The 13,276-nt window shown below is 51.5% G+C and overlaps 3 protein-coding genes across 3 annotated transcripts; 2 read left to right on the top strand and 1 right to left on the bottom strand.

The window, feature by feature from the left end:
• Window positions 1-2,907: 2,907 nt before the first annotated feature.
• On the top strand, window positions 2,908-5,328 carry BEM1 (phosphatidylinositol-3-phosphate-binding protein BEM1; the record flags this gene model as incomplete). The annotated part of the gene is made up of 4 exons (XM_046089665.1): window positions 2,908-2,913; window positions 3,119-3,214; window positions 3,568-4,329; window positions 4,411-5,328. 4 exons carry the CDS (start codon window positions 2,908-2,910, stop codon window positions 5,326-5,328), a joined length of 1,782 nt encoding a protein of 593 aa, XP_045945637.1.
• A 914-nt stretch (window positions 5,329-6,242) lies between these two features.
• Window positions 6,243-8,150, top strand: AFG1 (AFG1 family ATPase; the record flags this gene model as incomplete). The annotated part of the gene is made up of 4 exons (XM_046089664.1): window positions 6,243-6,615; window positions 6,685-7,135; window positions 7,191-7,707; window positions 7,806-8,150. 4 exons carry the CDS (start codon window positions 6,243-6,245, stop codon window positions 8,148-8,150), a joined length of 1,686 nt encoding a protein of 561 aa, XP_045945636.1.
• A 209-nt stretch (window positions 8,151-8,359) lies between these two features.
• On the bottom strand, window positions 8,360-12,710 carry LDX57_007945 (DUF3433 domain-containing protein). The gene has a single exon (XM_046089663.1). The coding sequence runs from the start codon at window positions 12,142-12,144 to the stop codon at window positions 8,521-8,523; it is 3,624 nt and encodes a 1,207-aa protein (XP_045945635.1). The 5' UTR covers window positions 12,145-12,710; the 3' UTR covers window positions 8,360-8,520.
• Between the last annotated feature and the right edge of the window lie 566 nt (window positions 12,711-13,276).

Genomic DNA, 13,276 nt, shown 5'->3' with positions numbered 1-13,276 from the left:
GAATGTAGTATGCATCGGTATGAGAATCGGGGTTTTATCGCAGTGATAAAGATGTAGGTTGCCTCCTTCATCATGTACGAAGAATTGTCTCCAGAATGATGTCTTGCGAGAGAGATTGTCTACTGCTCCTTCCTCATCTTCCCACCGAGTCCAGACTATATGACTACCATATTCACCCAGCAGCTTCCTGGAGAACAAACTCAAGCCTATTGGTCCGTGCTATCCCATCCCAAATTTAAGCGCCCATTGCTCGGGCATGAGAGAAGACAGAATCTGCCGAGCCGTGGGAAAGAGGCCCAAGGATATGACGTTTCCCCGGGTTGTCACCTCATTGAGTGGACACAGAACAAGCGCAGAATATTCCATGAGGGCTAATATTAGGTTCATCGACGTTTCTAACCAGCCCTCCACTTCCCTCGAAAGGGTTGGTAACTGGTAACCGCCACGTTTTGGGCAAATAAACTTTGCCCTTCTCCAAACTCCAACAAGCCACGGAAACTGTTTGTTATCAGGTCCATCCGGCCAATGACGATCTTGCGCGCATATTCGAGCGGCAGGAGAGATGCGATGCGATGGAGAGAAATCATGCAAGGTACAGCGTGTCGCACAGGCTTGTATGGACGACGGAAAGGAAGACTGGGCAAGTGGTATGGATCCTGTCGACAGCTGCAGGTGAGGTTGGTCGAGAGAAATACCGGGCTGATACCCGGCCAGTCTGAGTAATGGCTGGTCTGGGGTTCCAGACTTTTTCGAATCGCCAGTGGCAATCCACAGCCAGCCCCTCCCTATGGGCACCGAGGGTGGTTCACGTACGTAGACGTGTCTTGGCTGCGCGAACGGACCACGGTACTTGTCTCTCTCAACTTTTCTTCCCTCCTCTTCGTTATTCTATCGTTGTTCCATGATATTCTAGCCGGTATGGCTTATAGCTACCCGATTCTCTGGGAGAGAAAAAAGGGGGAAAGGGACAGAAGCAAAAGGAGGGCAGCAGGCGGCAGCAAAAAAAGCGAGAAGGGAGAACGGCTGCTGCCCGACGGCAGGGATTCGCCAAGTGGGACGAGGGCGCCAACAGGGCCGGGCGGGAATGGCCCTAAACAGTCTAAGGCCGCCTTGTCGGCTCGTCACTGGCCGGGGAGCAGCACCCGACAAGGAATGGTAAAGCACCGGCTTTAGGCATGCAACGGTCGCCCGTAAGGTAGCCTGGGTAGGTTCATTATTTTTTCGGTCGTTGATGATCGCTGTTAGGCTTAAATCTTTTCCTTTCTTTTTTTGTAGCGTCCCATATTAATTGAGCTTTGGTTCTTTGCTTTTCTGCGTAGATGTCATGATTTCTGACGAAGTTCCAACCTCACTAGAATCCTTTGGAACTCCACGTTGAACCACTACAACCACCGGACTGGGAACCAAGTTATCTGAGAGAAGGGAAAGGAAGAAAAAGAAAGAAAAAAAAAGCTCCACTACTCCCCTGGTACGGTACGGTACTATCCAGAGTTCTCCGTACAGTGTTGATACGTTGGAGATAAGTACCCCGATCGATCAAATTAATCAATCTGTCAGTCTTCTGGATCTATCACTTGCAATTGATCTCCATCTAGTCATTGTCAATGGATAATTAATTAAATTGGATAGTTAGAAGCAACCCGCAACAGATACATCAGTCTGGATCTCTGTGCAGGCCATACAGAGTGCTGACTTACATTCCCTTCCAACTCTCCTACCTCTTCCCTGCCATTTGGACCAGCCAACCGGCAGGCGCTGTGCACCCGCCACCGGAGGGGAAAACCCCACGGTCCCCCCCCCAAATTTCACATCTCTCCAATTCCATTTCTCATCCCGAACCCACCGTCAGCCACCCACAAACCTCACGTCTTTGTCGCCCTGCGCAAGGAGAGGTCGGCGAGAGAGAACGGACAGACGATCGAAGTGGTTCCTGCCGCATCCCAGTACCGCATCTGCATCGGTGCAGACTCGGTGAGAACTGAGAAGTTGAGAACACACACAGGCGGGCAGGCATCGCGGTACCGAGTTGGAACCTGTCAAAGTCGGACGGATTGCGCATGATCTAAACGGAGCTAATCTCAGGGGGGAGACACAAAGCGGGCCTCTGTTTTTTGAGTCGTCGCGAGATTTCTGATCGACCACGCTGATTCACCCGTGGTTGTAGTTGAAACACGAGGACCAAAAAAAAAGAAAAGAAAAGAAAAGAAGAGAGAGAGAGAAAAATAGAAGCTGGAAGACACAAAAAAAAGAAAGGTTAAGGGACAGATAAAAAAAACAATAAAAAAAAGAGAAGGCAAAAACGAAGGGAAAAGGGAAAAAGAACGTGATCCAGTCCCAGTCATTTTCTTATTATCATCACCACCACTGATTGGTACTTCCATCGGATTGCTACGCTGCTGCGTTTCCTACTTGACTTGGGCTATCACCACCGTCCATCCTTCTCTTTCACTCCTTATCCCATCGCTCTCATTCCTTTCTTTTCTTTCTTTTCCTTCTCTCTTTCTCTCTCCTCCTCTTTCGTTGTCTCCTTTCTCTCCCCACCTTCTCCATCCCTCTCATTCTCTCATATCCATACCTGTCCCTCTGTCTTTCTCTTATTAATTTTCTTGGGATCTGGTCGCTCTCTATTCCTTTCATACTCTCTACCTAGTTCCCTGTGTGTCTATTCTATTGTGTCTACCTGTCTCTATACCTCGCGATATCGCTATCGCTTAATTTTCCGTCGCCCTCTATTTTCCTTCCTTTTTGGAGGCGGCGGATACATTATTTAGAGTTATATTGCATGGTGTATCATTTTGGGGGGGTTTTGTTTTGTTTGATTTGATTCTCCTGCCTCTTTCTTGGAACGGAAACGAAACGCGCAAAAAAGTGAAACCTCGGCCACTAAGAAGTTGGTTCACCTGAAGAATGAAGGTGTGTGTTGGTCTGTTTTGTTCGCAGCGTCGCCCCTCGTTTCATCTTGCGCTCTCGCCCTCCTCCCTCTCCCTTCTCCCTCTTCTCCCGCCCCTCGTTTATCTCGATTGTCGCTTGTTGTTGGAGATCCTTTTCTCTTTTAACGCCGCATTGGATTGTTTTCTGGAATCTTTTATAACCTAACCTTTGCAATTTTTCCCAATAGGCTATCAGACGTTCTCTCAAAGGGGAAAAGGAACCCAAACCCCACCACCTCTCCATTACGCCAAAATCCGCCATTGCTATTCTGCCTCCGAAAAAGGTACGTAAGGCGCGCGTCTTTCTTTTTTTTTTTTTTTTTTCACTTTTTTCCCCTTCCCTTTCTGTTAATTGTTAACTACTGTAACCTTTTTGAAACCTTACTTTTCTGTTTGTTTGTTTCTCTTCTTCTCCCGGCCATCCTTTCACCCCCTCGTCCATCGTCATTCTCATTCTCTCCTTCTCTTGTCTCTCTTCTATTGTTCTTCTTCTGCCGGTCTTGCATCGGCGGTAATTTTGGTGTTTCGTGTATTTTGTGTTATTTTCCCTCTTCGTCAACCACCCGGCTTTAGTCGGCCTGCATCCTTCCCCGTCTTAAACCCGCATTTATTGACCCCATCCCTGTCCTGCACGTAGGTCATCAAAGCTCTTTACGACTACCAACCAGAGCCCGGGAACTCCCAGGAGTTGGCATTCAGCAAGGGAGATTTCTTTCACGTTATCAGCAGGGAGGACGACTTGGATTGGTACGAAGCGTGCAATCCCCTCATCCCTACTGCCAGGGGGTTGGTACCGGTGTCATTCTTTGAGGTCATTGGCAAGAACGAAAGAGACAGCGGTGGCTCCATCGACCTTCATAAGAAGAAAGAGCCTCACGACTCCGGTTTCTCAGATCGAGCTCCCGCCGCCTTTCCTGCACCCGATTTTGTCTCCCCGCCGAAGCAGCAGAACCCGCTCAGGATGTCGGCTTTCGGAAAGGGCTCGAGCCCCATGGTCTACGGCATTGTACAATACGACTTCCAGGCGGAGCGACCCGACGAGCTCGACGCAAAGGCCGGTGAAGCCATCATCGTCATTGCCCAGTCTAACCCCGAATGGTTCGTCGCTAAGCCCATCGGTCGTCTGGGTGGTCCCGGTCTGATCCCCGTATCATTTATCGAACTACGCGATATGCAGTCGGGCCAGGCCGTCACAGATCCCTTGGACGCCGTCCGGCGTGCCGGCGTGCCCAAGGTCGAGGAATGGAAGAAAATGACTGCCGAGTACAAGAACAGCAGTATCACCCTAGGCAAGATTGATACGGTCGGATCCCCCATGCAATCCGTCACCTCGGGCGTCGAAAAGATGTCCGTTGGCCATCAGAGCATGGGCCATCTGAGCCAGAACGGCAATTCCTATGTAAGTCGCAATGCGGTTCGCCATCGGAGGGATTTTGAGGGTCGTCGGGTGGTCCAAATGTACTAATCGAAGAAACGCCAGGGTTACCATCACCGTAACGCCAGCAAAGGCTCGGTGGCGCCGCAACACATGTCCCAACCCCCGCCGCAGAACTACCACCACCAATCCCTCATGGCTCCTGTAGCCGCGTCGATCCCGCGGTATTGCTTCGACAACGACAAGTACTGGTATATCATCGAGGCCAAAATGGAAGACGGTCGCTGCTGGGAGCTGTCTCGTTACTACCACGACTTTTACGACTTCCAGATCGCCCTTCTGACTCAGTTTGAGGAAGAGGCTGGTAACCGAGGCAAAGCGCGAACGTTGCCCTTTATGCCGGGCCCCGTCACGCACGTCACTGACGCGATTTCCAACGGTCGACGACAGAACCTTGACGAGTACATCAAGAAGCTCCTCTCTATGCCGCCACACATCGCCCGCTGTCAACTAGTCCGGCAACTTTTTGCTCCTCGAGCCGGCGATTTCGAAATCGACCCCAACGCTTTCGGAGAGGACGCGCGCTTTTCCGGCGGCTCCCACCACTCCTCGGTTCACGAGCCGTCGCGCAGCGCCTCCCGCCAGTCTTCCCAGGCTCAATTGAGCGCAGAACGGGGATCGCATCAGCGGGGACAGCCGTCGTTGTCAGCCAGCAATGGCGGTCCGCCCTCGATGAACCGGCAACCGAGCTCGATCACCCAAGTGTCCACCACCTCGAGTAGCGGCGCCATGAAAGTCAAGGTGTTTTTCCAGGACGATCTGATCGCCATCCGAGTCCCCAGCGACATCAGTGTTCAGCAGCTCAAGGAGAAACTCATGGATCGCCTGAAGATCCACGAAAGCATGTCCGTGCAGTACAAGGATGAGCCCTCCGGCACATACGTCGATCTGGTCAGCGACAACGACCTTGACACTGCCATCCAACGAAACTCCAAACTTACCCTTTACGTCGGCCTCGTCTAAAGAAGCGTACGCCGACAATGTTCTGCATAGAAACATATTCTCCTTCGACATTTTTGCGATAGATTTGTTGGTCGCCCACACCACGTACTCATATCTTCTCTCTCCTATCTTCTTCTATTTTTGTTGCCTGATTCTTTGCCACGGCTTTCTATTCACGGGTGCATCGGTGTTACGGCCTCTAATTTCCTCTGATGAACGACCAGCCCTCCCGAGGGTTGGTATTGATTTTTTGATTGATGGATGATTAAGAACGAGATGTCCGAAACGTTATGTTATCATGTATTTCTTTGAAGTTGTTTTTTCTGCATTTGATCTGGTTTTGTTCCGTGGGCCGTTTCTGGCTGATTGTGATTTCCATACCCTTCTTGATGCACAGTTGATCCCATGTACATAAGTTTCCACTTGCATATACACCCACTGTGGGTTTCATCTTCTATTCTTCGTCCAACGACTCTAGGTAGGGACTGGCATTTGTATAGAACAGTAACCGACGGCGGTGCCGGATCCCCGGTCACATGACCCCGCATCGGATCTTCTTTTGCTCGCCGCGGAATTGGGTTCTTTGCCGCAAAATTAAATCGATCCATTTTTAATCTTTTCTCTCTCCCTCCCTTTTCGCTGAGGTCCAACGTGTGTCGCGTTTATTCTATCCTGTCTTTGCGCAATTTGGACTTGAATTGGTTGCACGCATACCATCTCCTTCCCCGCCTTTTCACGCCCGCGTGGCCGCCGCACTTGACCTTTCGCCGAATAATTCCCGGCCGGGGAGAAGAGCGTGTCTTGTCCTTCGAAAATTCCCGACCTCGGCTCTCCCATAACAACACTGTCGCAACCTCCCCCGCCAAACAACTGCTTGTGTTTATCTGAAGCGCGAGGAAGTCACACTAGGTGTCCTTGAACATATTCGTGTCGAAATGTCGGTAAGCGGGTCGTCCGCGAAGTTGTGCGCGGACATCTTGCCGGGCGCGCTGAGGCCGAGCAACGCATCTTTGCTCCGTGCCACTCCTCGGCGGACGAAACGAGTGTACATTCGGGAATCCCGGCGGCATGTGCACCAGCATCCGAATTACCTGCGGACCTGTCGGGCAACGATACCGCAAACCGGTCGGTTGAGCGCGCAACGGCTTCAGCCTAGCCCGTACGTGCGACAATTCGCAACCGAGGCCACGGCCAACGCCAGCGAGGACAAAACCGCGGACGCCGCAGCTGGGCTGCAGGGCGGTCCTTTGAAGGAATATGATCTACGGGTACAGCAGGGTCGGTTGCGGGATGACCCTTATCAACGACGTATGTGCTCCCGCGTTGGGTCTGAGGAGTGATGAGGAGAGGCGAGCTAACGGTGGTGTGCACTTGCAGAGATCATCGAGCAACTCCAAGACCTGTACGAAAGGCTGAAGCATTACAATCCTCCCCCGGTCGTTCATCCGAGCGTCGAATCGCTAGATCCGAAACCCAAGGCGTCGTTTCTGGGCTCCCTCTTCGGACGGGGTAAACAGAAGGAGGAATTGGCGATCCCCGAATCCCTTCCCAAGGGCCTGTACATGTACGGGGATGTCGGGTGCGGGAAAACCATGCTTATGGACCTGTTCTATGAGACTCTACCGCCCAACATCTTGTCCAAGACCCGGATCCACTTCCACAACTTCATGCAGGATGTCCACAAGCGGGTGCACGTGGTGAAGATGCGGTTCGGCAACGACTTCGACGCGCTACCTCTCGTGGCGGCTGATATTGCGGAGAAGTCCAGCGTACTGTGCTTCGATGAATTCCAGTGTACGGATGTAGCCGACGCCATGATTCTGAGACGGTGAGCCCCAACTCCGAGTCAAACTAGCCCGGACGACTTGACTAACTTATCCAAGACTGCTTGAGTCCCTCATGGCCCACGGCGTTGCGCTCGTTACGACGTCCAACCGACACCCCGATGACCTGTACAAGAACGGAATCCAGCGCGAGTCGTTCATTCCCTGCATCAACCTGCTCAAGACCGCCCTCGACGTGATTAACCTGAACTCGCCCACCGATTACCGAAAGATCCCCCGCCCTCCATCCGGCGTCTACCACCACCCCCTGAACGAGGACGCGGAGCGTCACGCGCAGAAGTGGTTTGAATTCCTAGGCGACCCGATCAACGACCCTCCGCACGCCGCGACCCAGGAGGTCTGGGGCCGCAAGATCGAAGTGCCCCTGGCCAGTGGCCGAGCCGCGCAGTTTAGCTTCGACCAGCTGATCGGCCGCGCCACCGGAGCAGCCGACTACCTGGAGCTCGTGCGCAACTACGACGCCTTCATCGTCACCGACGTGCCGGGCATGAACCTAACCCAACGAGACCTGGCCCGACGATTCATCACCTTCATCGATGCCGTCTACGAAAGCAGGGTACGCTTTCCTCTTCCCCCCTCATCTATACCTCTCTAGACCCCCCTCCTACACTCCCCAAAAAGATTCCACTACTAACACACACATCCACCAACCAGGCCAAACTCGTCCTCACCTCCGCCGTCCCCCTCACCAACATCTTCATCTCGGAAACCGAAATGAAAGACTCCCTCGACGAGTCCGACGGCAGCGACCTCTCCGACGCGATGCGCATGATGATGGACGACCTGGGTCTCTCGATGCAGGCGCTCAAATCGACCTCGATCTTCAGCGGCGACGAGGAGCGGTTCGCGTTCGCGCGGGCGCTTTCCCGTCTCTCCGAGATGGGCAGCAAGGAGTGGGTCGAACGGGGTCTGGGACTTGGGATGTCCGCTGAAGAAGGGAAGGGGGATCATGATGCTTATATGAAGGCGAGGAGTCATTGGGGGGAGGATAATATGTGATGATTATTCTGTGTGTTTGCCTGTCTGTTTGTGGCTGTTTATAGATGTTGATGTTGTGTTTTCATATATATGTGTTTGTGCTTTATACCTTGTTGGTCTGTTGGTGATTGTGCCTTTTTGTGGCACATGCACATATATGTCCCCATAGAGGGGTGTTTATACATATGTTGTTCTTTCCTTCTGCTAGACGAGTATATATCGAGAATAGATTTGCATATGAAAAGTGAGGATGTATGATAGCTTGGTCGTTGGTTGTCATGCTATGATTCGAAGTCCGCGAGTATCATTATAGTATCTAACATATTCATTAAACGCAGCAGATAACAAAAGTCGGTTTCCTTCGTTCCATCTCTTACGGAAAGTCCCAATCCTACACCGATACCGCCAGCTGATCCACGTCAATTCCGAATCGGTCTCGGGGACGTTCTTGAGCCGAAATAGGATTTTCATCCTGGTCGAGGGCGTTAACCGCCAGCGCCTCGTTCGACGGAACCCCGTTCAGAGAAAGCGCTTCTTCCTGAACAGCCTGGTTGGGAAGGTGACCTTCCCCGATGGAACGATGTTCATTCGAAACAGAACTGCCCCTCAAAGTAGAGCCCACATCTGAATGTGAACTCTCTCTTGAGATCAAGCTCTCCCTCAGAGTAAGCTCATCCGATCTCGAACGGGAGCTTGCTCTCGATATCGAACTCACTGCCCCGTTCGAGCGAGTCCCGTCTCCTTCGTCATCGTCGGCGGGTGGTTCTTCCTGCCCAGGCCACCATTTCATGCTAAATGTGAGGTCTTCGAAGATCCGGCGTTTTTTGAGCTCCTTGTCGTCGCACCACTCTGAGCCCCTCGGGATCACGTTCTCTTTCATCATTTCCGACCCGGCTAGGAGACTGGCCACTGCGGCAATGGTGGTTGGGTTCTTGGGGAGAACATGCCGGGTCTTCATAAGCGTGATTGCTGCTGCCCCACAGAGGACCATAGTCGCGAGGGCCCCTTCGAGAATGGAAGTGGAGATGCGGCTTTGAACGACGTATAGACGCGGTCGGAACAGGTTCGCCGTGCCGACGACATACTGTTCCGATGTGTTCAAGCCCTTTCGGGCATGGCTGTTTAGGATTTGCGCCGTCACAGTGCCGAGGACCCAGTTTTTTCTCTCTATATACATGGTCGGGTCAAGGTAGTCATCCGGATTCTTTGTCCCGTTGATTCCGTATATTGAAGCGCGAAGGGTGCGGTCCAACATCGACAGATTCTTATCTTCGTTGTTGCCCATAGAAAAGTCCAGCAAGGCGTCGGTTGTGTTGGGTAAGACAGGCCAGTGGAAAGTTTCATTGAGCCAACGCTCTACAAGCACCTTGCTTGAGTTTGCGACAATAGTTGGTGCTTTTGAGAGATCCAGGTTATATGAAGGGAGAGACAAGCGTAGGTCCACGTCCACCTGTTCCAGGCGCTGCGAACATCCGAGAACGAAAAAGTCCTCTATATCTTCCTCTCGAGTACCATTGGCTTTACCAAAAACCTCCATATATTGCGGACAGTCTTCGTTTCCCGTAATATACACGCCAACGAAATAACCTCCGGATTCTGGAAGCTCGACACCAAAAGGCACCTCAGTGACTTGATCAAAGCCTGTACACGCCTTCTGCTTTGTGTAAGTGGGATAAATCGAGCGAGATGAAGGATCCGCATCCTCTAAATGCTCGTTTGATCCCTTGATCTCCCAAGTGATCTGATCCGGTGGAATTTGTTGACAAGCGTAACTGCCACGCACCGCAGGTAAGCGAGCATCAAAATATCCTGGGTCCATCGATAAATCGGAAAGCACAACCTTCGGAACAGCGAGGTTTTGGTACGTCCACTGGGGCTCGGAGACATCGTCAAGATATAGCAGCAAGCCCCCGAGCAGATTTCCTTTGGCCCGATAGCGTGTATATGGGTAATTTTCAAAGTCCTTGAACCTCCATTGGTCCAGTCGGGTGAGGTTAACTTCTTTCGGTTGCATCACAGTGTCGGTGGTGTATAGGCCGGCCACGGCGATTGGGAGAGCAAATGACACCAGCACGCCCATTGCAGCAGCCGCAAGTGCCCAATGCCGCTTACGTGCCGCATCTAGTAAGACCACTAGAGAGAGTTTGCCTTTGTAATCCTCCAGGATACTCATCCGAGGCACTGCGTGGGCTCGCTGAAGACAGTTGTACGGCTGGAAGATTCGGGCACAGGATTCAAGATCGTGAAACAGGATCCGCACCGCGAGCATGACCAATGCTGGAATATAGGTCCATGTGTATCGCACTGGCGAGATCTCATCTTCAATAGGAGCTATGCCCCCGGATCTTTTTGAATGCTGAGAAAGACTCTCAAGGGTACATATCAAAGCCAAGGGAATCCCGAATGTCAAAGAGCGCACCGGTATTCTTACAGAGAGGGGCCGCCACCACTGGAGTTGGTCGTTGCCTGTGAATGGACGCCTGTTCGCAGACGGCACACGTTGCGTAGTGATCACAAAATCCCCTTCACGCGTAGCTGATACGCCATGCTTCTGGTCAGATATCAGAGCCGTAATTGCAGAGATCGGTTTAGGGCCCATGTCAGTCAGATGTTCCATCATCTCCGGGCTTCTTGCTAGAATAGTCGCCAAGCCAGCAATTGAACCAGGGTCACGAGGGCAGGCTGCTACCGGGAGATACACGATGATAAGACCACTCGCAATGGCGATGAGAAGCCCAAGAATTGTCGTCACCAGCGCAAAAGCCAATTCCCGTACCACAAGCCGTTTTACCAAACCGTTGGCTCTCCCACGGGTTACAATATCAGCCGACTTTAGCATATATTGACGAGCAACTTGAGCCCCCATAGTGGATACCCTTTGTTTGAGCTCTCGCTGAAGGCGATCCGTGTCCCAGTATTGCGCCATGCCGTTCTCTTCGGTTGATAGCAGTAATGCGTCAGGGGTCTGAGCCGATTTTGTGGAAACAGACAAAGAGTGCCATACTCCATACAAGATATCACTAGCTGACACCCCTGGAATAGTATCTGCTTTGCCCTGTTCGTCAAAATCAATCGTGCCGACAGTAGGGCTGCTATCGTTGGTATATGATATACTGGTCAGAGCTTTGCGAATCTTGTACCGTGGGGTGCACACTTTTGATAGAATCCTCCACGAAACAAAAGCAGTCGATTTGTTGTAGTAAGGCCCATCAGGCCCATACGCTAAAGACCATCCCCCTGTGTTCACAATGGTCGCATTAGGCTCGAGATGGCTCAACAGCACCCATATACGCCAATCGATCTCTCGTATGGGTTGCGAGCTTGAAAAGGCCTCTTGGCCTTCACATCCGGAAAGCTTCATGAATAGTTTATACTCATGATCTCGCGGATCTTTCACAAAATTCGGACCGCCATAATTATGCGAGCAATTTTCGTTTTTCGGGTGTGTTGCAATAACGTCTCTCTGTGGGGTCGAGATAGGTGTATCTTCACACTCAAGCTCCATTGTGAAAACATCCACGGTAGCCTGGGATAGATTCTTGGACATGAAGGTATCCCCAGCACGTCCGCTCTCAGCGTAGAAAGGAGAAAAGGCATGATTCTCTTGAAGGCCAAGAGGCGGTGATCCATCGAATAGCTCTACCGCCATCTGCGTTGCATACGCGCGGGAGTCTACAGTGTTGGGGTCATAGTCAGAGCCACTAAAGCCCCAGGGCACGCGCATCGAAGTCTCTCGGTCAAAGCGCATCGTTTGGACGGTCAGTAGGCCAGTAGAAGTTACCGTTGCACCGGTAAGGAGAAGGGTGCCCAGGATCGTAAAGGTGATGAAAAAATGCTTCCGCTTTATAGAATTGTAGAGACTGATCATGACCCAGTCTGAATGATAATCAAGTAAGATTCCATCCGAAGGACATCGTGGGCTGCGCAGCATCAACAACCATGGCATTAGCTGCATTGCCCGATATTGCACCACAGACCAAAATGCGGCGAGGACCATGAAAACTGTATTGCTCATCAGTCACAAAATCGGATACAATGCATGTGCTTCTAGGAGCGTTCCCACCTGCAGTAGGCCCATATGTCCATAAGTAATGCAGGTCTTCTTGTTTCACAGTCACAAGGCCGTGGTTTTGGTTTGAAAAGACGTATAAAAATACCAAAGTGACTAGAAGGGCGATGAACACGCCCAAGAACAGAGCCATGCCTTTTCGACGCAAGACGAACGGCACCCAAAGTTCAGTGACACCATCGCTACCCTGGTCTTGCGAGGCAAGATCTCGAACGGTATGCAACGCAGTGTTTTTAATGGGTCTTTCTTTTCTCGGACCCCTTGATTGGGCTGTTGCGGCTTCCTGTGATGTTCGATTCGGCGGCGCATAGCCTGATTTTCCGTTCCATGAGAGCAATTGTCGAAAGCTCTGGGTGAGGCCGGCCATTCTTTGCTCGATAGATATCATTGAAAGTCTTGAGATGCATATGCTGGGAAAAATTGGATAAGATAGAGATGAGTGCCTTGCAAGCACGTTCAGCCATGTCCGTTATAATTATCAGATTCATTGCGGTCAATGAGTTGGAATCTGGCGTGATGGGGTTGAAGGCTAGAGCGCCTAGTGGGCGCTTAAAGCCATGGGTAATGTTACAATGCAGCGAACCCCAACGTCGGTTGCACTTCTTGACCAATCCCTGGTCATTTTTACTGCAGCTATAACAAGGCTGAGTATCGATCGACTTAATTCCCTGGTCTATATAGGAGGGGCTGGGCACGGCTGAATGCCAAGGGCGGCTCAGACCGGAGTGCAAGGTGAGCGGGCTGATTCGAATACATTTATCGCAAGATCTCCTAGACTCTTGTTATAGTGCGTCCGTGATTGCGAGGGATTTCTTTAATTAGATCGTGGTTACTTACAATTTGAGATCATGAGCCCAGCGTAAGTGTTAGTAGCCACAGAGGTGGATATAGGAGAAGCGATGGAAAAGCTGCGCGCATTTCTACCGAATCGATTGGAAGGGAATACATATCTCGAATACAATTGGGATCCGGCTAAAGGATTGGAAAGAGAAAGGAGTTTGAAGCTTTTCGAAGCTGTGTTTGGTGGGAAAAGCGACGGGACATCACCTGACCGTGCCAACGAACTCGTGGCCTGAGG

This window comes from Aspergillus melleus (genome assembly GCF_016097325.1).
Source record: "Aspergillus melleus strain CBS 546.65 chromosome Unknown contig4, whole genome shotgun sequence".
NCBI lineage: Eukaryota > Fungi > Ascomycota > Eurotiomycetes > Eurotiales > Aspergillaceae > Aspergillus > Aspergillus melleus.
This window is presented reverse-complemented; position numbering and strand designations above follow the sequence as displayed.